The sequence below is a fragment of the Osmerus mordax genome, chromosome 11 (genome assembly GCF_038355195.1).
Source record: "Osmerus mordax isolate fOsmMor3 chromosome 11, fOsmMor3.pri, whole genome shotgun sequence".
NCBI classification, from domain to species: Eukaryota; Metazoa; Chordata; class Actinopteri; order Osmeriformes; family Osmeridae; genus Osmerus; species Osmerus mordax.
The window spans coordinates 11753194-11778018 of NC_090060.1; the positions used below are offsets into that span (position 1 = coordinate 11753194).

General features: G+C 43.9%; 1 protein-coding gene across 2 annotated transcripts in view; it reads left to right on the forward strand.

Moving 5' to 3' along the window:
* Positions 1-24825, forward strand: part of lsamp (limbic system associated membrane protein) — a 259884-nt gene that overhangs the window by 226458 nt on the left and 8601 nt on the right. For both annotated transcript variants that reach the window (XM_067246251.1, XM_067246250.1), the window contains 2 exons: positions 1028-1260; positions 14325-14450. In XM_067246251.1, coding sequence (XP_067102352.1) covers positions 1028-1260; positions 14325-14450 — 359 coding nt within the window. The remainder of the gene's footprint in view (positions 1-1027; positions 1261-14324; positions 14451-24825) is intronic.

Genomic DNA, 24825 nt, shown 5'->3' on the forward strand with positions numbered 1-24825 from the left:
GTCCAGCTGTTACACTGTAGATACTAGGTTTATACTGCAACTGATGATCCAGGTGAAACACACGCTCAACATCTCTCATCTAGAAATCCTGGAGGTAGAGAGGCTTTTATGGAGCAAAGAAACTCTAAGTGTAGCTCACTTGTCAAAATGATGTTGGGCGAGCAGCTTATTTGTTTTGGGGAGTCCAGAACAGCAGCCCCTACAACACAGGTCAAATAAGAACATCTCCGGGTGCCTGCCAATGGGTCTGTCTCTCTGTGTGCCAAGACTGCGTGGGCCATTCCCGACCGAGTGAGTCGGCATTAGCATGCGCAGCGCATCGTGTTCCAAAGTGTATTTTGCATGATATCCATTCTCATTGATTCCGACGGCCCGCTTCATTTCCATTTATTCATTAAGCAGACGCTCCTCTTCCCACCCGCATCTTCTACGGGCCTTCCTTGGCGCCACGCTCTGACACGCTGTTGCACGATCGAGGCAAACAAGAGGATGCCGGCGTCCTTTTTCATCAGCGTGTCACAACTCACTGTTCTGTTAGATGTATTTATCAGGGGAGGGAAGGAGAGAGCGAGCGAGCGGGGGGGGGGGGGGAGAGGGAAGGAGAGAGCGATCAGGGGAGGGGGGGGAAGGAGAGAGGACCGAGGTGGAGTGATAGAAGCTTAGGTTACGGACCATCCCCATGGGAGCTGAGGGATAAGAGGAGCATTTCTCGATTGGAAGAACTTATCTCTTGTTCTTCTTGTGAAGGTCTCACCACAGTGTGGTCCTCATATCCTCATATGATGTATTCAGTAACAAATGCACAGCTCTGAATAATGAGTCCATATAAGACTGGATATCAGAAATGACATGTGTTTGAGACCAAACTGTATATTTACAGTTGACTAAGAGGATAATCTATTGTTCATGTTTTAGTATGGTATCGGTCCCCTTTTCCAGAATTCTGTTATTATGGATATGTAATTGAAAGAAATTAAGAAAATGTATTCTAATTGTTTCACTTTCTTCCCCTCTGCTGTGTTCCCAGGTGTTATGTGGATGACAAGATATCCAAAGTGGCCTGGCTTAATCGCTCCAACATCATCTTCGCCGGCTCCGACAAGTGGTCCTTGGACCCGAGGGTGGACCTGGTGACCAAAGGCCAGCTGGAGTACAGCCTGCGCATCCAGAAGGTGGACGTGTATGACGAGGGCTCCTACACCTGCTCCATCCAGACCAAACAGCAGCCCAAGACCTCCCAGGTCTACCTTATCGTCCAAGGTGAGGACACGCACACAGCTGAAACAGCCCAGAGCAGACTCAAACCACTAGTACCAGCCCAGAGCACACTCAAACCACTAGTACCAGCCCAGAGCACACTCAAACCACTAGTACCAGCCCAGAGCACACTCAAACCACTAGTACCAGCCCAGAGCAGACTCAAACCACTAGTACCAGCCCAGAGCACACTCAAACCACTAGTACCAGCCCAGAGCACACTCAAATCACTAGTACCAGCCCAGAGCAGACTCAAACCACTAGTACCAGCCCAGAGCAGACTCAAACCACTAGTACCAGCCCAGAGCACACTCAAACCACTAGTACCAGCCCAGAGCAGACTCAAACCACTAGTACCAGCCCAGAGCACACTCAAACCACTAGTACCAGCCCAGAGCACACTCAAACCACTAGTACCAGCCCAGAGCACACTCAAACCACTAGTACCAGCCCAGAGCACACTCAAACCACTACTACCAGCCCAGAGCAGACTCAAACCACTACTACCAGCCCAGAGCAGACTCAAACCACTAGTACCAGCCCAGAGCACACTCAAACCACTAGTAGTACTAGGGAGTCAGGTAGCTGAGCGGTGAGGGAGTCGGGCTAGTAATCCGAAGGTTGCCAGTTCGATTCCCGGTCATGCCAACTGATGTTGTGTCCTTGGGCAAGTCACTTCACCCTACTTGCCTCGGGGGAATGTCCCTGTACTTACTGTAAGTCGCTCTGGATAAGAGCGTCTACTAAATGACTAAATGTAAATGTAAATGTAGTACCAGCCCAGAGCACACTCAAACCACTAGTACCAGCCTAGAGAAGACTCAAATCACTAGTACCAGCCCAGAGCAGACTCAAACCACTAGTACCAGCCCAGAGTCGATTGGATTGGACCAAACAAGGCAGAAACAAAAATTGAGGCATTTTGTGATTTTTGTTGTTGTTGTTCATCTGGCACAGACAAGCTTCTCGCTTGCTGTGATTTGATAGCTTGTTTGTTTTTGGTCTATTCCCATTGAGCGGCAGACTATCTCAGCATCTGCTTTGCATCGCAAATAAGTTCTCATTCTATATGGAGTCCTGATGGACAGGTGATTGAACATTTGCTGTCAAATAGTCCGACCGCCTGACTGATGGAAATGGAACGTGGCACAACATGTGAACCAACAGACTCTATAGGCGCCTGCCATTCACTGATAGCTATACAGTACACTGCACTTTATCTCAAGATCCCCCCCATCCCACCCCGGGAACACCCAAAAACACATATCTGAGCATGTTCTAGTTTATTTATCCCTTGATATCAGTGTCACCAAGTGTTTTGAACATCATGGTGTCATACATACATCTCATTTTAACCTGATGATTATGTCAAAGGTGACTCAAAAATCATATCGCTGATCAGTGATGGAAGATTTTAGATAGTTGTGGAGCTCTACTGGCATGTTATCTACCGTATATAACTGTGACCCCACTCCCTCGCAAGAAACACTACCTCATAGAACCATGTGATTTACGACAATATCAATTTACAAATGCCTACAACCACAGGGAAAAACATCTTCATACCATGAACTTAAAAGATGATCCAATAATGGCCCATAAAGGTCAATACATGAATTGATGCTTGTGCGGAGCTCAAAGTGGATCTGTTCCAGCAAAGTGCCGTCAGTTCCCAGAATCCATTGTGTCCGCTGTTCATGGAACTCTTGATCATTGAAACGGCTGCTGGACTTCCTGTGTTCCTATTCAGCCGCACATTCATCACTCCTAATGTGACATATACTGTGTAGCTAAACATTGATTATATTGTTTTCTTCCGTGCAGCCATCTCTTCCTCCGCTCCACTTGTTATTCTCTGGTTTCACTATTAAACCCAGGAACATACGTTCCATCATACATTGACATGTCCAACCCACTTTTAAAAAAAACTGCTAATCTGTACCCCCCACTTTTTGTGAAAAATTATATATTTAAATTATATTTAACTGCTGCATCCTCGTTCCACCCACATTTGAAAACAAACCTACAACCCTGATTAAACCAGCTAGATATGATCAGGCCACTATTTTTTCGGTTCTATCCCTTGTTCAATTCACACCCTGGAATAAAGTATTGATTGGCTTGGAAAGGGAGTATCTGCATTTTTGCGATGTGGTTGAGATTGAGGTTGGAACACAGGTTTGGACTAGCAGATAAGAACTCAGTCTGGGTGAATGCTTGTACTGCTTGCCTGGGCCTTCAGTTCAAGACTTCATTCAGGGTTATGGCACAAACCGAGGAAATGCGGACCTCAAACCACCTCTGGTGCACTGGAAATGCATTACCTCCAGATACTGTACATAGCAGAGTGTGAAACCAGTACAGCGTTCAAATCCTTCTTGTTTTGTTTTGCTATTGAATAAGGCAAACAACAGAACACTCCCAAACTAAAACAAAGTAGACCAGCCTATTTTTCACCTTCATTTTTTTTACAATATGAAAATGTTCCAATTGTCCCTGACATTGTCTTGAGTTAGAGACTGAAGATCGCGTTCACATAACCAAAACTGACAATTTTCCGCTAGCACGGACAGCCGAGCGTAATTGGAAAACAAATGATGAGACAAAGTAAATTTACTGGGGATAATAGAGCTATGGTCTTGGCGGGGTGGCATCCAGCCGATGGCAGACAGGGTCGTTGAACAGGATGAGAATCATAATAGTTCGAGCTTTCCAGTCCATTCCCTTTTGATTTTGATCAAACCCAGTCTGGTCAGTGTTTGGTCATTGAGCATTGAGGCCCCTGTGTGATTGTTCAGTAAGCTTCCTTCGAGCATGTGTTGACTTTGGTGTTTGCTATTAGCCAGAGGATGTCAAAATTGCTTTGAGTGCATGTGTGCGTACATGTGTGTGCGGGTGTGTGAGTGAGAGTGAGTGAGTGTGTGTATGTGTGTGTGTGTGTCTTTTTGTCTCTGAGAGTGTGTGTTATCGTGAGCGTGAGTGTACTTTGGTCCTGAGCCAGATGTTGGGAGACCATTGAAATATGTCAATAGGATTGATCTCTGGGTGGGCTTCTATTCCAGCCAGCAGCAGTAAGCTGTTTTTCTTTTCAGTCCTTTTTCCTCTTTTCTTTTTTTTCTAGGCCTCAGCAATGGCACAGCTTTGTCAGCTGATGCTAATCAGGATTGATTTGGTAGATTATGAATTAACGTCAGCATTTTCTTTCTTTGTTGAAGAATGCGAATAATTTCAAATATAAATATTAACAGAGCGACCATTAGCACAATGCAGGGGCCACACATGGATAAAGAAATTGTGTGCCAACCATGTTTACAGGATGTGCGTGAAGGTACTTAAAGTGTTCCAATTAAAGTAATCACTGTATTGTGATGTACAGAAGACTGTGGTCTACAGACATATTCAAATCTCATTTGATCTCATCTCCCATCGCAAAACAATACAGAAACACAAATTCAACACATAAACAATCCCAACTTTCAGGAATATAATTGCATTCTCCTCACCACAGAACCCAGGAAGTGTGAAGTGGATCTGAAGAGCTTGTGCCTCTGCAGTAGCTCTCAGACTTATATGACCTTGTTACACAGCACTCTGAAACTCTGAAATACACCATGTTCATGTAGGCAACAGCCAAGACGCAATACAGCTGCAAATTCCAATAGAATATGCATCTCAGTCTAGGAAATTAGATTGTTCTTATAAAAACGACTGCCTGACAGTGTTTGAGGAAACATGCCATTGGAAGTGTTCTACACATTTCTTCTCTTGAAAAACGTCAAAGAATTATTATACCTGTACTCTACATTTCAGTATTGTTGATTCCCACCCTATGTTACCTTCGAAAAACGATTTTAGTTAGATATATTTTGGTGTTTTTTTTTATGATTTGATTGTGCCAATGACAGTGTTTACTCTGTCTATTATCAGGGGCTATTGGTGTGATACCTGTGATTATAGTTACAACCTTATATCTTTTAATAGAAGTGAGCCTCTCCATTGCTGTGGCTCATCAAATTATATGGGCCATTCAATATCTCCTCCTTCGCATCTTGTCACAAACCAATACACCCACATACTGTATGTCATAATACTGACACACACCGACACAGCCTTCCATCTTTCTTTCTTTTTCTTTTGATCTTTCTCTCCCACAAACACACATAAGGAAAAACACATAGTCCCCCACCCCCACTCTCACACTCATGAAGACACGCACATTAATACACAAGAACACACACAATCCGTTCACAAAGATGTGGTATTTAAGAATACCGTGATTCAAGGCACTTACTAAAGAGGTAGTAAAGCCCCCATGCCACTCTAAAGAGCAACTCCTGTATGTGTGTGTGTGTGTGTGTGTGTGTGTGTGTGTGTTCTGTATGGCTGTGTAGGCCGTCTACTTTAGAGTCTGAGCAAGGGAGAGGGAGGAGGAGTGACCTTTTAACAATTATCCTGGGACTATCAGAACCTTTCCGCAGTGCCTTGGAAGTCCTCTCTCTGCCTCCCACCACCACTTCACCAAGGCTTTCGATGTGGCTGGCCTATTGTCACGGATATTGTGTTAGTCTCAGCCTCAGCATGGTGAGTGGGGGTGAACAGTAAAGCTGCCAAAGGTCTCCCTCCAACCCTCAGCTCATCGCCCACCCTCTAGGGACAACGTACAGATGTACCTTCGCCCATTACTCCAACGTTAAGCCCGGAAAAAGAGAGAAAGTCAAGGAAAGAGAATCCAATCGACAGGCAACCGCTACGCAAAAAACGTCTGTCCCCTTTGAACCTCGGAACGAAACCAACTCCTTGATGTTTTAATGAAAGAAACAATTTAGTATTCCTTTTTTTCCGCTCGGATTGCTGCCGCCACTGTTATAGAGCAAAGAAACCCTTGGAAAAAGAGGCATCTCTTTAATCTTTTTTATGCTCGGCGGAAGAGACGCTTCATGCATTTAAATGGGGCCATCGGTGAGGGGGCCATCGGAGAGGGGGCCATCACTGCAGATACATCCAAGGGGGTGCAGGTGAAGGGCTGCCATATTTCAGGGGATAAGCCGAGTCCATGTCCCATCACTCCTGGAGAGCTCTCTCTCCAACACCACCACCGCACTCGCTCAGCCAGCTTTGTTATGAAGATGGCCTGCCTCCGTCCCCTGGCTGTTAGAGATGGTTATGGATGGGAAATTGAATGCGGAGCCTCTACCTGTGCGTGGCGCCGGCACTTACCGGGATATCAAGTGACTGGCGCTGTAATCTCACCCCCCACAGCGATTCTTTAATGGAGTCCTGTCACCCATGTCACACTGCTTGCCACCCTTAAACACTTGTCAGGCGAGTGCCGTTTTCTGTTTGGACGCACAAACAACCCATGTGGGCGGAGCTGCTAGGAGCTCGACCCCTGTCTTTCTGTGTCTCTCGCTGGGAGAGAGTTGGTCATGGATTCACGTGTTTTGTCTGAGAGAATAAGCATCAGGAGTCTGTGACGGGAAGTTTTGTTTCCCTCTGTGACCGTCTCAGCCATCCAGGAGAAGCCTTCTGGCTCTGCCCAGTGGGAGCCGGGCCACATCCATGTTCTTACAAAATCTGTGCATGGGGAGAACATCCTGGCAGCCTGGAGGCATCCTCGGACGTGCTGGTTTTGAACCACCCCTTTTTATATTTCCAAAGGTGTCCGTCTTTGCCAAACATTGTCAAGGTCACACCCATTGCTGGAATCTGGTGTAGAACACTTTGCAGGGGACACACACAACTTCTTGAGGATACCGGGTGGCTGCATTATGAAAGCTCAAAAGACCTTTGAGGCGATTTTCAATGAGACCAAACACAATCTCCTTGAAATCAATGTGTCTTTGATTGTCAAAGATTCATCTTCAGCTACACACAGACAAGACTGCTGGCAGACGCTCTGGATAAGAGCAAGTAACTCGTTCTTATTCCTTATTCTCTGGTGTTTTGGGTCATTCGCACCCACATCATATTCAACATGTATTCCAAGTATGTCAGAACCAAGCATTTCAAGAACCTTCCAATTAATCGGAATAAATCCTGCACCTACAGTACTGCTTATTTTAGACCGTCTCAGGCACTGGAAAATATGGGATAGTCACATATGTTCCAGTCTACCGTGGTTATGCAGGAATTGAGTTCAGTCTGACATAATTCACAACCAGCTACACTACCTCCATGTTGTTGTGGATCCGATGGAGAAAGCTTGCTCAGGGGGTTTGTCAGTGAATACACTAGTAAATAACATGTGCTTGTTATCTCTCTACCAGCTGGAAAACACTTTCAAGTGCTCCACTTGGTCATTAGTCTTGTGCTTAAGGCAATATGGAAAGAAAAGGAGAGAGAGGGCGAGAGAGAGAAAGAGTGAGAGAGAGAGAGAGAGAGAGAGAGAGAGAGAGAGAGAGAGAGAGAGAGAGAGAGAGAGAGAGAGAGAGAGAGAGAGAGAGAGAGAGAGAGAAAGACTAGCAGGAAAAGAAAGATGAAGTGGGGAAATGTTTGTGTGTGTGTATGTGTGCGTGTGCGTGTGTGTGTATGCGTGCGTGGGCATGTGTGTCTGCCAATCAGAGAACAGCAGACAGCTGATGGATGCAGTTCACAGACATATCAACTGGTATAACAGGCTGATCTAAAGTCAGGGGAGACTCACTGTGTGGGCCATATTGTGCGCCATGTCAAGTGTTCAAAATATATAGTAAAGGCTTTTTAATGATTTTGTGATTTTCTAGTAGTTTGAAACAAGTAGCTTAATAGCTCCCAGACCCGCTCCGCCCACCACCATTAGAGTGTGCACTTTACCTAATTCTACAAATTGTAAAGCATGAAAACCAATTACAGCTTATCGATTAGGCCGGATGATTGCCAGGCTAACTTACAGGGCGTACGCCCCCAGCGCTTTTGGGATGAGGACAAACAATTGGGCAGGTGAGCGTTTCTCCAAATAAGCTGTAATTTAATGCTTGCCTCGCCAATAAGACACTGTTCTTTGTGTGTAGACTTTAACCAATACAGGTTACTGATACTCAATAACACTTTGTTAAAGGGACACACCCATTTCCACCCATACCAGCTTAACATTTTGTCAAACGTGTACGTTTTTTTTAGATTAGCATTTGTTTGTGGGCTGCAGTATGCTTGTTGCGATGATAAGAGGTCAAAATAACATGTATTTTTTTAAATAACTCAATTGCGACGTAGATCGCAAAGCAGACAAAAAAATACATATAATCTTAGAGTGCGTCTTTAAGCACAGATGCAGTACTATAATAGCCATGGGTTTTTGATAAACCATTATGCTAAGAGTAGTTAGCCTAGCCCAGATGTAGCCTGTTTATTGATATATTTCTAGGGTAATGACCACATGATAATTCTGTTCTGGAATACAATGATACAGTAATAATATGGTAGGCTGGAAGATTTGAGGCCTGTGACCCATATGCACATGAAAGAAGTATATATCCTCAGTATGTTGGACTACAAAACATTGAATACAAAATACAAAAGTAATTTTCGGTAAAGCTTACAAGAAGGAACCCTACAGGTCAATACCATGTTACAGCTTCTGTAACAAAATGCTGCTGTATACCAGACAGTGGATTTATTTCAGCTTACTTTGGACAAACATTATTGCCTTTAGAAGTTCTAAAGACTTGTATCCAAGAAGGTGTGTCGTAAGTTGCTCAAAATAGTCACACTCCGCCAATGCTGTTGTTTATTTCCGTCTCTTCCACACTTGGGCTTACTGTATGCCGGTGTGCATGCACCTCGTTAAGTGCTTGCACACTTTCTCTCTCCTCCCATTGTTTTTCACCACTCAGCACCAATTATTTTGTTCGTGTGATTTACGAGGATATGCCTTCATGGAGACCTGCACTCCAACACTATAACTTCTCATCCTTTCAAAGAAAACCCAGTTTTAATTACCAGAGGTTAACAGGTTTTCAGAGTTGTTGTTTTCAATAGACCTCAATCTGACCAGCAGAAAAGGAAACAGCAGAAGACCAAGTGCCCAAGAACAAGCAGAGAGAGAGACAGAGAGAGAGACAGAGAGACACAGAGAAGAGTGAGAGAGACAGAGAGATACACAGAGAAGAGTGAGAGAGAGAGAGAGAGAGAGAGAGAGAGAGAGAGAGAGAGAGAGAGAGAGAGAGAGAGAGAGAGAGAGCGAGAGAGAGAGACAGAGAAGAGTGAGAGAGACAGAGAGAGACACAGAGAAGAGTGAGAGAGAGAGAGAGAGAGAGAGAGAGAGAGAGAGAGAGAGAGAGAGAGAGAGAGAGAGACAGAGAAGAGTGAGAGAGAGAGAGAGAGAGAGAGAGAGAGAGAGAGAGAGAGAGAGAGAGAGAGAGAGAGAGAGAGAGAGAGAGAGATCTGGCTTAATCTCTCTGACTCCAGAGATCCTCCGACGGGCGTTAGTCTCACACATTCTTTCCCTCCTTTGAAATATCAGAAGCAGCTCGAGTCTAGATCACGAGGATGGATGCTGCCTGGCGGCCATGATTACGTTGGTTGAGAAGCAGTCACTCGCCTCCTTCCTGTGTCCCTGCCAGGGAAAAACAATGGAGAGTGGAGGCGCCCCCTCAGCTCCATTCCAGGCTTCTGCAGCTCCAAAACATGATTGTTCAGAAGTGTGCCATTGCTTTTCTGGTCTATGATGCCAGTCTGTCAGCATTGGAGAGTTACACTTACACAGATGCCCACACAAGCACACACACACGTACTGTATGTACTCACACACACATGCAACCCCCCCCTCCCCAAACACACACACATCTTGCTCCCCATCAGACAAGTTGGCAGCTTCTTTAAGTTGTTTTCCACCATGAGGTGGATCTGGCTGACTCACGATATTGTGTTTTTGGAGTTGGAGATATAGGGTGACATGTTGATACCACGAACATCCAAGGGGGATGGAGAGAGGATTATTGAAGTCATGGGTTTTGATTCATAAGTAAGTTTTGAAACAAACAGAAGTATAGGAACAAACGTATGAACTACTGTAGTAATCCATTTTGGAACTGTGAGTAATTCTTCGGCATCATTCAATCTTCGGCTTCATTGTTATCATTCTATGGAGTTTGGAGTTGCTATTGTTCAGATCAACACATTTTGTTGGGATCTTGTTCATTGAGAATTCAATGTGTCTGAAAAAAGGCTTTCTCTGTCAATTGTTTTTTACAAGGTTGACTTACAAGATATGGTACACACTGTAGGTGTGCAGATAAACGTGCCCACAAACATAACAATACAACACAATGCTTCCACCTTTTTTATTTGTAGTAGCTTTTACTGAATTATGGTCAAAGTATTTGTGTGTGTGCAGGTGGGCAAGTAGTGTCTAAGCGTATAGTTGTTGGAGGCTACATGGCCTATAAAGGATCACTGTTAGATTGTATACTGTGTGTGCGTGTGTCAACAGGATCATGAATATTCACAAGCGCTGATGACCTTAACATCCATAATCCTGAAAACCCCCACTCAATTGATGCATTCCTTCCTTTAAAGCCCTTACATGGGCATGACTACAAGATGTATGTGTTCCTGTGGGCTATAAGATTCAGGTCTCCACACAAATACACACTGGGACATGCGTACACAAGCTGGATGGATACCCACACATGCTAATGCCTTACATTTACTTTATGTTGAATTTAAACATTTTCAAGATTTGTTTGTATGCGTGGGCTGTTGGAGGTGTTTGTGTGTGTGTGTGTGTGAGAGTGAGTGAGTCTTATAAATACACGCATCTCCAGTTGACCTTAAAGGCCTTAATCCTGAAGAGCCCAACTGAATTGATGTTCGCCTCCAGTTTAAAGCCCTTGGATGGACAAGATTGCCTGGCTGTCATTCTCTCTGTTTCCGCGATAACAGATTGCCTCTTTGGGTCAAGGTGTTCACTGCTCTCAACGCAGCTATGCACTTACAGGCTTGTATGAGGAATGTTATACAATTTTTAAATGTTTCACTACAGCAACCCTTCAAGTGATCCAGGGACAGTGTTCTGCGTCCTTTAAGAAGCTTGTCGACCTCGTTTTGTGTGTTTAGTCAGAAGGGTTCTACACCAACATTCATATCGTCTCTAATGTCCCTCAGCAAACACTTACGTAGTTGTTTTTATGGATAACGCAGAGATTGAGAGACTGTACTTGGAAGAGATTCCTCTAAACAGCGCGGTTATTTCTCTCTGATGTACAAGTATGAAACATGGAGGACACTGTGGAGCGATGGAATCCAAACCACAATAACAGCCTTTGTATCCTGGGAGTTCTGGGACGAGAACAGTTTGACATGTTGTCTTTGAGGCAATGAACATTTTGCATAAATGTCACGCAATTTATGCAAAATGTGAAAGAATGCAGCTGTACGCGGTCTGCCGAAATGTTTGGTGTATAATTGGTGCGTGTGCGTGTCTGTAGGTGAGAAGGGAATGTCTGAATTTGGGCACGTTAGGATAGTAGGAGTTGGAAAAAGAGAGTCACTGTGATAAGGAAAACAGAGGCAGAGAGAACAACAGAAAGAGATAATTCAGAAAGAAACTATTAGCAAGCTTGTGACTTGTAACAATAAGATGTTGTTTTCTGCCTCTTTCTGTGGGACCATATGAAGGCTACATTTGAGTTATGGCCACATTAAATCTCATCTACAGTACAAGGCATGACTGTAAACACAAGCATCATCACATCCTTCCCACAGGGGGTACTGCTGGACATATGGGTGTTAGTGCTAGCCCTCAGGAGACTTGAAGAAGGATGGACAAGGCTTGCAGAGGATAGGAGGTAGATGAAAAGGCATCCCCTGCTCATTTGCTTTCTTGAAGTTCTCCCTGATGAGACATAACCAATCCAACAATGTTAGAACAGTAATCACCTGAAGGAAATGAGGATGGAAGGAAGGAGGGAGGGAAGGAAGGATGTATTGTTAGAGTACTGTGTAGGAGCTGCAGGCCAGGACTTTGATCATCTTCCTTTCCCTTTTAGGCAGGGGTTTTCAAGACAGAAACACCCTGCAACTCTATCGCTCCCTCCATCTCTCTCTCTCCTTCTCATTAGATTAGAAACCAGATTTTTTATCCTGGATCTTTCCGTGTAACTACACCTTGTGTTTCTCAATCTCTGTATTTCCCCCCTGCTGGCTTTGTGGTTGATAATTAGAGTTGAAACAAAGGTCAGTCTATTTGGGTTGTCATAGCTATAATGAATTGAATAACCACTGCAATTTAAGTTTAACTGAGGAGGGAGATTATTTGGAGAATCGAGATCTACATCTGCAAATGCTCAGGCAAATCTGTGTGTGTGTGCATTTCAAAGAGCATCTCCTTCCAACATTTAGCCAACATTGTTAACCCATGACTCAGATGTCTGACCTAGCCTGGAACTGCAAGCTTCGGACAAAAGTAGAATTGTCTCCTCGTCTTTAAACATCTGACTCATGAACTGAACATGAACATGACAGGGTTATCTGTCTACCAGAGCTTGTTTCTTCCCAAGCTCATTTTTTATCACCAATGGCGTGTAGCTGGGGATTAATGTTCAAGCTCTCCATTCAGCCAATCAGAGCACTGATATTGTTGGACTCGTTGTTTTGAGAGAAAAGCAATTGGATTCCCTGTCACTTCAATCTCCCTTCTATAGGGAAAACATCTTCTCTTTCAGAGGTCATTTTACTCAACCCAATAACTCTGTATGGCTTAATTTAAACTGTTGTTTTGCAATGAAATATCTATCATGTCAGTTGGTGTTATTAGGATAGCATGTGCTAGTAGAAGAGAGAGGGGAGGGGAGGGGAGGGGAGGGGAGGGGAGGGGAGGGAGGGAGGGAGGGAGGGAGGGAGGGAGGGAGGGAGGGAGGGAGGGAGGGAGGGAGGGAGGGAGGGAGGGAGGGAGGGAGGGAGGGAGGGAGGGAGGGAGGGAGGGAGGGAGGGAGGGAGGGAGGGAGGGAGGGAGGGAGGGAGGGAGGGAGGGAGGGAGGGTCCAAAAAGACAGGAATTGTCTGTCAGTGAGGTGGCCACGAACATAGACTGAGCTGTAATAACAGAACCCATTTACTGAGGCAAGAGACTTAAGTATTGATTATGGTCTGTCTCTCATTTAACAGCATGAACGACGGAAGATATGACAAGCTGCTGTAACCACATTTTCCCATTTATCTGTGCAGTGACAAGTTCTATCATATCTTCCATACATACTGTATATTTATATTCTATAAGAAAACACTCACAGAATAAGAGGGCCCCAGACACAAGCTGCAGGAACAGAATGTGTTCAAGGAGAACATTCTACTGAAGGTTAGGGTTATGTAATGTTAAAGTAATGGCGGTGCCTCACCCTATTACAGTGAGTGCACACGATTATTGAAGTCTCTCTGAAGCATCTCCAAAATGACTAAGATATTGATGTCCTATAGGAGGAGGTACATTGAAATCAGACTGTAGGTAGACTGTTGACTTTCTTTCTCTGTTCCGGGTCACCTGTGGTTAATATCAATCAAATGACAAAATGTTGTGACTCCCAGGGCTATCCATCATGTATCATACCTGCTGTCTCACTTCATTTCATCCCTCTTCCCTTAATAGATGAGAGGCCTATACTATTGTAAACCAGCCTCTCGCTTTTAAGTTTAAGTGCCTCTCAACTTTCCTCTGCCACTTGTCACAAATTAATAGAAACACGTGAGGACTTCCCAGACTGTAGTATTAGAAATCATCTATTTGGCATTAAATCCTCTAGTAGCAAAGCTGCAGGTTGATCCTTGAAAGCAGTAAGCATTGTAGATATGGCTACTAATTTAGAATGAAAATCCTTTATCATGGACACATGCAATTGCCACTTAAAATAAAAAAGAACCTTCATAAGCCACATGTCGGTTCATGCTGACGATACTCTTCCACTGGATGAATGTGCTTTGTTGCTCTGGAATCCCTTTATTCCATCTGTGCACACAGAAACCTTATCTTCACCTGAGATTGATTGTCTCGCACCATGTTTCTGCTGCTATATTGATCAAAATGACCCATTATCTTATGAATCCTCGTCTCTCTCTCTCTCCCTTTCTTTCTCCCGTTCTCGGTCTCTCCTACAGTTCCTGCAAGCATTTACAAGGTGTCAGAGGACATCACCGTGAACGAGGGGAGCAACGTGACGCTGAGTTGTCTGGCCGACGGGAGACCAGATCCGGTTATTAACTGGAGACTGCTGAATCCATCAGGTAGGCCTCAGCCAATCAGCTCTCAGGTCAGCCATGTTGTCTTTATAGGGGAAAGGTCTCATCATTGCTCGTTATAAATGTTTCTCCTGCCTTGGTGTTGATGGACGTGCAGTGTGCATGAATGTGTACGTGAGTGTCACAGGGATGATGTGGTCTAAATCCAGGTTCTGGGTGTCTAGAGAAGAATGATGTCTGACAGGATCAGGCTGCAACTGACAACGCCACCCAAATAGACTTCAGTCAGTGTGATGGAGCCACCTGTCATTCTATGTGTTTCAGTGAAGTACAGTGTGCAATAATCTGATTCAAGACATCTCTTTATTTTTCTGTTTTCCTGCATCCCATCACCAAAAAGAGTCAAAAGTAAATGCATTTTCCTTTAACCCATGGAGCTTTCATTGAGGTCACAATTGTTTTGAAGTCACTGTTTTTGCCTTGTTTTTTGTCATCTGTGTTTTCTTCAGTAAAAGAGACATCTGGTTGGTCCTCAGAGAGATGGTAACGTTCTTTGGCCTGGAGGGGGGGGGGTTCTCTACTGTTGTCTATCAGGAACTCTGCATAGTTCTCTCCTGAAGTGCCATAGTATTATTTTACTGCCGTCACACACTCACACATACTCGCTCTTTCTCCATCTCTCCCTTTTTCTGACTTTTTATCTCTCTCTTTAGCACAGGTGCACACACACACACTTAAATGACAGCCTCGTTGTGTGCCAGCCACACAATGCTTCCACTTATAGCTACAAGCACACCTGTGCATGATTACGAGTGACAGGCCCTCAAGAAATCCACGTTGATCACTCTCTAGTAAGGCTCCTGCTACTGTTAACTTTGAGACTAAAACAGCTTCCACTAGCCTTAGATAGACACATCAAAAGTGAACCCAGGTGGTCAGTAACTAAAATAAAAACAAAATTAATTTAGAGGGAAGAGTGAGCAAGTGAACTCGATGGAGTTTGGAAGTACGTAGACAAAGCGGACCTCAGCTTCACAACCATGTCCTTCCACAGCAGTGGTGTTTTTACCTGCCCTTTCCTCTCAGACAGAGCTTGAGGGGATCTGCCAATATGGTAAATGTCAGGCCAGGGTCAGACTAAACCCTAATGCTACCAAGTCCAGCATGGCTCTGTGCCCCTCATGTGTTCAGACTCTCTGCAGTTACCTCAGGAATTTCTCTTATGAAAAGTCTATCATTGTAGTTGTCAAGTGGCAACATTTTGCAGACTCATTTTAAATAAAGGTCTGCGTAACATTCTTTGCCCTAACGGTTTGAGTGATGAAGTGGCCACTGGCTGCAGTTAAATTGGTATTCCTCAGCGGAGCTGTTTATGTGAGATGTAATAGCTGGCTCCCTTCAAGTGTCTCCATTTATTAGTGATGCACTTAGTTTCTACAGGCTGGACAAGGATATTTACTGGACACCCATTCCCTCATTTCCTGCCACCTGTCTTGTTGCCTAGCATTCATTACTGGGCATATCAGTTAATCCGTTTATAATTGGGTTTGTTTGTTTTGTAATGACAAGAGGAACACAATAGATGGGTTCAGTATGAGAAGACAAAACATGCATGCCCCATTTCCAAAACACTTTCAGAGACTCAACAAGAAAAACGAGCTGTCAGACATATAAACCCATGCACACATACATTTTCCAAAATATAAATGTTGGTTGTGTTTTAACTGGTTCTCAAAAGGGGGCCTATGTTGGTTCACATTTTACAGTAGTTTGTACATACAATGACAGTCTCCTTCTCTTACCAGTTCCAAACATAATCACTATATTTTTGGAACTGGTAGGAGAAGGAGAGAGACAGTCAAATGACAGATTAACATAGTTTGACTGCTTGTCAAATGTCCATGGTTGCCTACTAGTTCCTTTAAACAATAACTTAAAACTGATAGTCCCAATGGCATTTTGTATTTTTGGAATGTGGGTTTAAATTTGAATTATTTAGATTTTGTGTACATTTTCAATCAAAATACATTAATCAGATTACTTCTTTGTTGGGCCCATAATGCTTCTCTCCCCAGTCCAATATAAACTATTGTTTTATTACAACATTTATTTTGTGCGTAGGTACATCAAACATGCCTTTATGAAGTTACTCCCTCTTTTGATGCCTCAGTCTGAATGGTGACATCAGTTCCTGTGAGTTCCTGACGGCTGCTTCCCTGGCAGTGTAAACCTCTCTGTGCTCAATCATTAGAAATGCCACCTGATTTAGGAAGTGCAAACGATACTGCAGCAGAGAGGATAGATTTGGTTAATAAGCTATTTAGAATTCTCGTCCATTCTTGCACATATTTAAACAACCTTTGCTTCAAAGTCTTTGGAGTATTGGCTCCGAGGCACAATGGTGGTTCTGTATGAAATATAAACAAATAAACTGGATAGACCTAAAGATCAAAGTGATTGTTTTCACACTCATTTCACAGTTCTCACTATTAATATCCATGTAAACATCGAATTCATATCCATCCCATTCACGTTATTGTGGTACTATATTAACTTAGTTGTTGTCATCATGTGTGATGTCATGGTCTAAAATTAGGTTGTCACATTAGTTTTTGGGAAGTGCTCATAAGATCTTCATATAGGTACCAATAGTACTGGCTTTGTTCATCTGAAACACTCAAGAGGATTGGAGAATGTAAGACAAGCTTAAGAATAACTTGGTAACCTCTCCTCACACAGCACATGGCTGAGTTTCTGTTATTCTTTCTGAACATTTTACATTGGCTTACACAAGGCCAATGCACATTACTCATTCACGACATACGTTTTCTGATGAGTCATCTAGATTTCTATTTCATAACTTTTCTATATTCTATTCTTCTAACTGTAAATATTATATATATATAAAGTGTAATGGCTGTAAGTGTGATAGCAAAGTGGATGTAGTAGAGGGGCAGTCGAAGGCTGCAATTGTAAGTAAAAACCTTGTTCTTAACTTGCTGGGTTAAATACAGGTTGAAAAGAAAGAAAGAAAGAAAGAAAATGTAGTGTGTTGCAGATACTTACATTATTTCAAGGCAGAAATGTCCTTTGAGATCCATAAAGTGAATTGAATTGACTACAAACAATAAAAACTAGCCAAATGTTTACCAAATAAAGACGCTAGATGCATGCTCATGTAGCACATGTTCCCTGTTTTTAGATAGCCTGTAGAAGATTGGATGTTCATTTTTTCAGAATTATTCACGTATTTCACCCAAGACTGTTTCATGAACACTGTTGAATCATGCAATTCTAGGTCATCAAAGCAATCAAATAACTGAACACAATATGATGTGGTGAATGAGCACTTAGACTTAGTTTACAATGTCAAATCCTTTCAGAGAAATTCTTGTGTTCAGCAGCTATGTTGGATGTTGTTGCTAGGATCGATTGAAAGGCCCACTGGTGGGTTGCTTGAAGGGGGGTGGGGGGATCAATCAAGCGAGGAGATGGGGAAGGGGGTTGTGTTAAGTTCTGCAATCACACACACTCACAATAACACACATGCGCTCCGCAATGTTGTTTACTTCTCACTGTGTGCATGTGTGTGTTTAAAGGTCGCAGGCGAAGAGACTCCCAACTGGGCGCGTTCAGAAGGGAAATAGAACTGTTGGTCAAGCAAGGAATTTCTTCCTGTACGCTCCTCGGATCACTGGGATCGGAGTCATGCAAGGATGAAAACTACACGGCCCTTTGGCGCCCCTCAAATTACACGCCACAGGGGTGGAGACAGGGCTCTGCACGCGGGCTGGGGGGGGGGGGGGGTTGCGGGGGTAACATGTAAAGAGGAGACTTTGAGATTACACAACCATGGGGTTGTAGAAGAAGAGAGAGAGATGTTAAAGTATGCAAATAAGGAGTCTCATTAAACGTGCAATCACACACATCATTGGGTAATTCGGAACTTGCAAACGGTTAATTAATGTTAAATTATGCATTTGAAGTTCTCCCTCCCGACCCCACACCCTCCATCAGTATAACATGGTTTGTCAGGCATTTAGTTCTGGAGGCTAGGTAGCTGCTGTGCTCTGGTGTTCCACTGCTAATGCTCACATTCTTGGACAGTAGAAAGAGAGAGACAACCAAGAGACACAGACAGGGAGTCAGTTGGCTGAGTGGTGAGGGAATCGGGCTAGTAATCCGAAGGTTGCCAGTTCGATTCCCGGTCATGCCAACTGACGTTGTGTCCTTGGGCAAGGCACTTCACCCTACTTGCCTCGGGGGAATGTCCCCGTACTTACTGTAAATCGCTCTGGATAAGAGCGTCTGCTAAATGACTAAAAGAAAGAAGACACCATACTATATTGCTCTCACGCTTTCCCTCCCAGCAGGTGCAAAAACAACGTATTTCCAGTGCTTTCTCCACAGTATGGAGCGTTTTCATTGGAAGTACCGAAGCGTGTGCGGTGACAGCAGCGTTGCCATGTGGCGGTTACCTTCGTCGGGTCATTTCCTGTTTATAACCTTTGTCTCACACTGATGACCTCACGTCCTGTCTGCTCCCATGTCTCAAAGACAACAGCAGATGGAATCACCTGCAATATAACAATAATTACACTGACACTCACTGTCTTTGAGAATGTGTTTTTTTTCTTTTTTGGAGTTGCTTATGTTGATATTGATTTTAAAGCCTGTGTGGTGTATGTGGAGAGAAAAACAATCAATCAGAGAGGAGCTAGCGGAGTTGTGGGGGGTACTTTAGACATACCCTGCTAACACCCTTCTTCCGTATCAGCTTTTTTCCCAGACTGGACTAGACAGTCACCCTCTGTCACCCTGTGCCATCTGCCCCCCCCCCCTTCTTTCTGTCCCTCTCTCTGTCTCTATCACTCCTTGTCCCTCCCTCTCCACCTTGCCTGCCTCTCTCATCTGTCCATCTCTCTGTTCCTCTCACTCTCCCCCTCCCTCCCTCCCTCTCTCTCTCTCTCTCTCTCTCTCTCTCTCTCTCTCTCTCTCTCTCTCTCTCTCTCTCTCTCTCTCTCTCTCTCTCTCTCTCTCTCTCTCTCTCTCTCTCTGCCTCTCTCTCTCTGCCTCTCTCTGCCTCTCCACTAGAGCAGGGCAACAGCCACTTCAGTACCCCTCCAGTCCTCCTCACCTCTTCCCCCTCCTTCTGTCAGCTGTGAGATTGAAGAAGTTCATCCTTGAACAGACCAGATATATATATATATATATATATATATAGAGAGAGAGAGAGAGAGAGAGAGAGAGAGAGAGAGAGAGAGAGAGAGAGAGAGAGAGAGAGAGAGAGAGAGAGAGAGAGAGAGAGAGAGAGAGAGAGAGAGAGAGAGAGAGAGAGAGAGAGAGAGAGAGAGAGAGAGAGAGAGAGAGAGAGAGAGAGAGAGAAAGTCACATAAGGTCCCTGACTCACATGGAGAGGGGAGATAGGAACTGAGTGGTTAGGGTAGTGCTGGAGCTAGTGTGTATGCCTGTGTGTGTGTGGTGTGTGTGTGTGTCTTTGTGTGTGTGTCTCCCAGGCAGTCTGACTGAAGTGTGCAATGTGTCCCTACCAGCGACCCTCATGTCCGGTCCTGTCCATTACCTCCGCCTTGATTTGCTCAGGGCTGTCCTTGTGACACATATAGCATCTGCTCCTGGGAGGAGGCTAACAGGGCCCCCCAGAACATACATCTGGCTCCCAACTGGACTAAGGCCATCTCTCTGTCACTGGGTATGCTTCCTGCTTCTCCCATGATTTTGAATCCTTAAGCCTTCACTTCCCTGGGTGTGTACTCTGCACCCTAAAACTGAACCTGAGGCTGCGAGACTCCTTCTCCTAAAGAATAACACCCACACGCACCCAACACACGTGCACACAGGGCCGCACACCTACATGTGAAATATGCATGTGTTGTTGATGCGCTAAACATTCCTCAGCCTTCAGCCTGCTACAAGCTGTTTGTGTTCACACATTCACTGTGAGAATGACTTGAAGGGAGTGTTGACCTTGTTGTCTTTCACGGGCACAGAGAGAGCCTGTCCCTTTGGCTGGAGCATGTCTGGAGATACACATGTGTAATAGTCGAAAGCTCCACTGTAAATACAGCCCCCAGATTGAGGGTAATATTTGTTTGTTTTTACTGTGTCAGATTCTTTGAGGCAGATTTACGAAACTAAATGGAAATATTAATATATGTTTGTTTGGTTTGGTTGAGTTTAAATCATATCATTTGCAGTGATTTTTTCCTTTCGAACTGCTGTAAGTCTTCTATGAAGGGGAAACGTAACGCTCGTCTCACTGTTTGCTGGGTGTGTTGCTGACGCATGTGTAACAGACGTGGCCACGCCCCCGTCGGAGGTACACTCGGCCGAAGTTCTCCCATACTGGGGATCGAACCCGCCACCTCCGGCATCCCAAGCGCAACCACTACCAGCTACGCCAACGAAAAGATAGCGATTTACTGGCACCGGTGGCCTGTATATATACCTGAGGAGTGAGTTTAACGGATGTACACCAGCTACACATGCTGTTGGGGTTTTCAAACTTAACTGCTGGGGGAACCAAAAGAAGGATAAGAATGCACCCAATGTGTTTCAGCTTAGTGGTTCACTGTGTTTCCCCACTAGGAATGTAAGCTAATGAGGTAAAAGTGCTGTAGTGATAATTATGTATCGTAGGTCAACCTGTTATAATTAAAATCAGACTACAGTACATCTTCCTCCCTGACAGAGAGATAGACAATGTGGTGTTATCCCCTGATGATGCACATGCTCTTCATGCAGTCACTTAGACAAAGTCGAGAAGCTTTGGAGACAAAAGGAGCTAAATGTCGCAGAGCCATTTGCGCTTGTCCCTTGTAAGTTTCAGAAATCAACTGCTTAACATAAATTAGCATTCACCATATAAATGTAAGGTTTCACACAGTGGTGAAGTCGTGCTCATAAATGATGCATGAGAGTATGCAAATGAGCATCCAGTTGCCAACTGCAGTTGCAGATTGTTAGTTCTGTCTCGCACATTCCACTGTCTCACTCTGTCCCCCTTTCTATATTTCTCTGTCTCTCTGTTTCTCACTAATGTTGGCCTGCAAACTTGGCACCCGTAGTCCTCCATGGAGAGAGCCCAAACACAGGCTCACCTCAGCAAGCTTTCTTGTGTGCATGTGTCCACCGTGCGTGTGTGTGCACGCGCGTGTGTGTGTGTGCAATGCCAGCCTCACAATGGCCAAACAATGAGAGGTTTTAACCAAAAAGCACTTCTCCAGATTCTTAATGCTGTTATTAACAGGACGAAGGATGACACTCAGAAATCTAAATAATGTGCTCATCAGCAAGATTGCCCTCTCGGAAGCAGTGGCATTAGTGTGTGTGTCTGTGTGTGTGTGTGTGTGTGTGTGTTTGTATGTGTTGGATTTTTGATCTTAAGTTTACACATTTTCTAGGAATTAAAGTAAGTCATTATAAAAGGAATTATTCGACAATATGCCCAAAACTCTCTACCACACATCTCTGATTCTGGCTTTCCTAAGCTGCAAAACTGTAGCTTCCTCTCTATCTCTCTTTCTCTCCGTATATTTACATATATATACAGTCCATATAGATATATCCAGTATACCAGTATATAAACACATTTCTGACTCTGTCTTTCTTTTTCTCTCTCTTTCTCTCTCTGAAATGGCTTTTCCTGAGCATACTGCGACATAGCCTCAGGGCACAGGGTTTGAGTAAAAAGGAAAATATGTCAAAAATAATTGTATGCATTGTTGTCTTGAGAACAACATGAGTAATTAATGTACATAAGTACAATTGAGCTTTTTGTCAAATGGAACATTCCTAGTCAAAGACCATTTCCATCTCAAAGTAATAGGCATAATAGAGACTAGGTTTATTTTGAACCAACCAATCTTTTACAGTTTAGCAGATATATACTTAGCATTGTTCATCCTTTGTTTTCTCATTACTACCAGCAGTGAAAAGAATTGTGATGGTGCATTCAAATGTGCACTTGGTGTAACAATGTTGTGCCTTATTGAATGAACAATTCAATACAGATAGAATTTGTATTTTAGGGGCCAAGTTGGTGAAGGTGGCTTTGGAAGTGATGTGCTAGAGGGGTGTTAGACTGGCCTTGAACAGTGATGTATATTCACAGATACATATTTTGTGACTGTAATGGTGTTAATTAAGGTATTTCTCTGTAGTTATGTGGTAGTTAACAACCGACAAAGTAAGCTATAGAGCTGCGAGTCTCAGCTAAACATGGTTATTCATGTGTTAAACTAATGCCCACAGTGTTGACACACACAGACCTTTCCAGCTTTCACTTGCCAATTAAATGCACACTTTGGAAGGTAGTATTGTAGATAGGGGTTTGCCACCCCTACAGTCCTTTGCTTTGTGTAAATGGGAGTTTCACACCAAAATGTATCTCTCAGTTCAGTTACATTTAGTCATTTAGCAGACGCTCTTATCCAGAGCGACTTACAGTAAGTACAGGGACATTCCCCCAAGGCAAGTAGGGTGAAGTGCCTTGCCCAAGGACACAACGTTAGTTTGCATGACCGGGAATCGAACTGGCAACCTTCGGATTACTAGTCCGACTCCCTCACCGCTCAGCCACCTGACTCCTGACAGTTCCTTCCTACATCCGTCTGTTGCCAGTCAGTCGCATAGTGTGAGATTTGCACCTCTCTTTCAGATTTAAATAAACCTGTATAATTCAATTAAGTGAGTTATTTCATTCCAAGTGGCAAAAGCCCACATCTAAGACCATTTGCTAAGAAATGACTCATTAATTCATGAAATATTCGTAGGGTTTTTTGTCCTGTAGATCTTGATCCCAGTATTTTCCCTCAGATGATGGTGTGAGATAAGGACACTTCTTTGTATTCTCTTCTGCCTCAATTGCTTCCCGGCCCAACTCTCCAGATGTAATTACACCAACATAGGCTTGCATGGCCTCTGTGGCATTATAATCTCTCTAAAAGTGAACATTCCCCATCAATCAGTGCTGCACTCCCCTGAGAGGTAGCTGGGCCCGATACCTGCTGGAGCCACACACAGAGAGACAAAACCAGCTCTGTCTAGCTGACGAATAGTATCACTCGATTATTTCCGAATCTCCCTTGTTCATATGTATGGACGTTATGGAGAGTTGAGATGTCACGCTGTAATTATGAAGATATTTTCTGAAGGCTCCCTCTCTTTGTCTCTGTCATTGTCTTCCTCTATTAATATATCTTCCCATTCCCTCTCTCTCCCTTTCTCTGTTTTTTTGCTCTCTTACCTTCTCTATCTTTCTCTCTCTGTCTCACTCTCACATCCTCTTTCCTTGCTCTCCTTTCCTTCTCCCTCTGCCAGTCCCGTGTAATGTGTTGTACAGTAAGCAATGAAACAATCATTTTCCATGGCAACGGATCTCAATCATACCAGTCCAGGCTCAACTGGTTGGCCAGCAGTCTCTTAAACACGCCAGAGCCCATCTTTGATCCTGATCCCTGTGAGCCTTTCATCATCGTAATATTATCCAGCTCCGTAATAAGGTTCTGAGACGAATGGACAATGATTTCATGGCAAGGATGAAAGTCAAGAACACACACATGGATTGTGGATGATCTGAACAGTACTGTGACCAGGCTTTGATGTAGAAAAACGTATTATATGTCATTATATTATAAAATTATTTTTCTTGGATGATTTTTTCTCTCCTATGCGTCACTTTTATGTTGTTGTTGTTAGTCACTAAACCGAAAAAAGAATGTTTTTCCTCGTGTTGTGTTTGTTTTGTTAGGTTGTACTGTGCTGTGTTTGGTTTGGTGATTTAGACCGGTCACAGTTGCTTGGTTCCCAAGCAGATCGGTTTCCCTCAGCCAAACTGTAGTTGTTGGTTCATTTCCCAGAACTGAGTGGTCGAGTTTTTGTGGGTGCCTTTGTAGTCCAGACACAGGGAGTTAGCTGGCTACGCTATCGGCATTTATTGTAGGGCAGTTGGACTCCTATTCTTGGATTTTTTGTGATGTATTTTCCTTTTCGCAGCCAAGCATCCACTCATTTCTCATTTACCATATTATAGGGATTGAGGGAATCGTCTGTGGAATCATGATGGTTATTAAACTCACTTACACTCACTTCACCCCAGAATGATATTGCAGATAATTGTATATGTTTTTTGTAAGCCCATTGAGAGATATCGAAAGAGCTACACTGTGGGAAGAGACCATAACTCACATCTAATGGAAACAGCTATTTCTTCTATTCAGTCTTAGAAAAATGGATTGTTCTCTTCTATAACCTCCATTGAATGATACGATGCACCTTTGTGAAAGGAGTGATGGAGAGAGGGGTACTAGAGGTTCAGCTCATTAGTCTGGGAGCTGACTGTTCTCCAAGCCTGGGTTTCTGGTTCCTCACATGCAGGCTGACATTGATTCACCAATCAGCC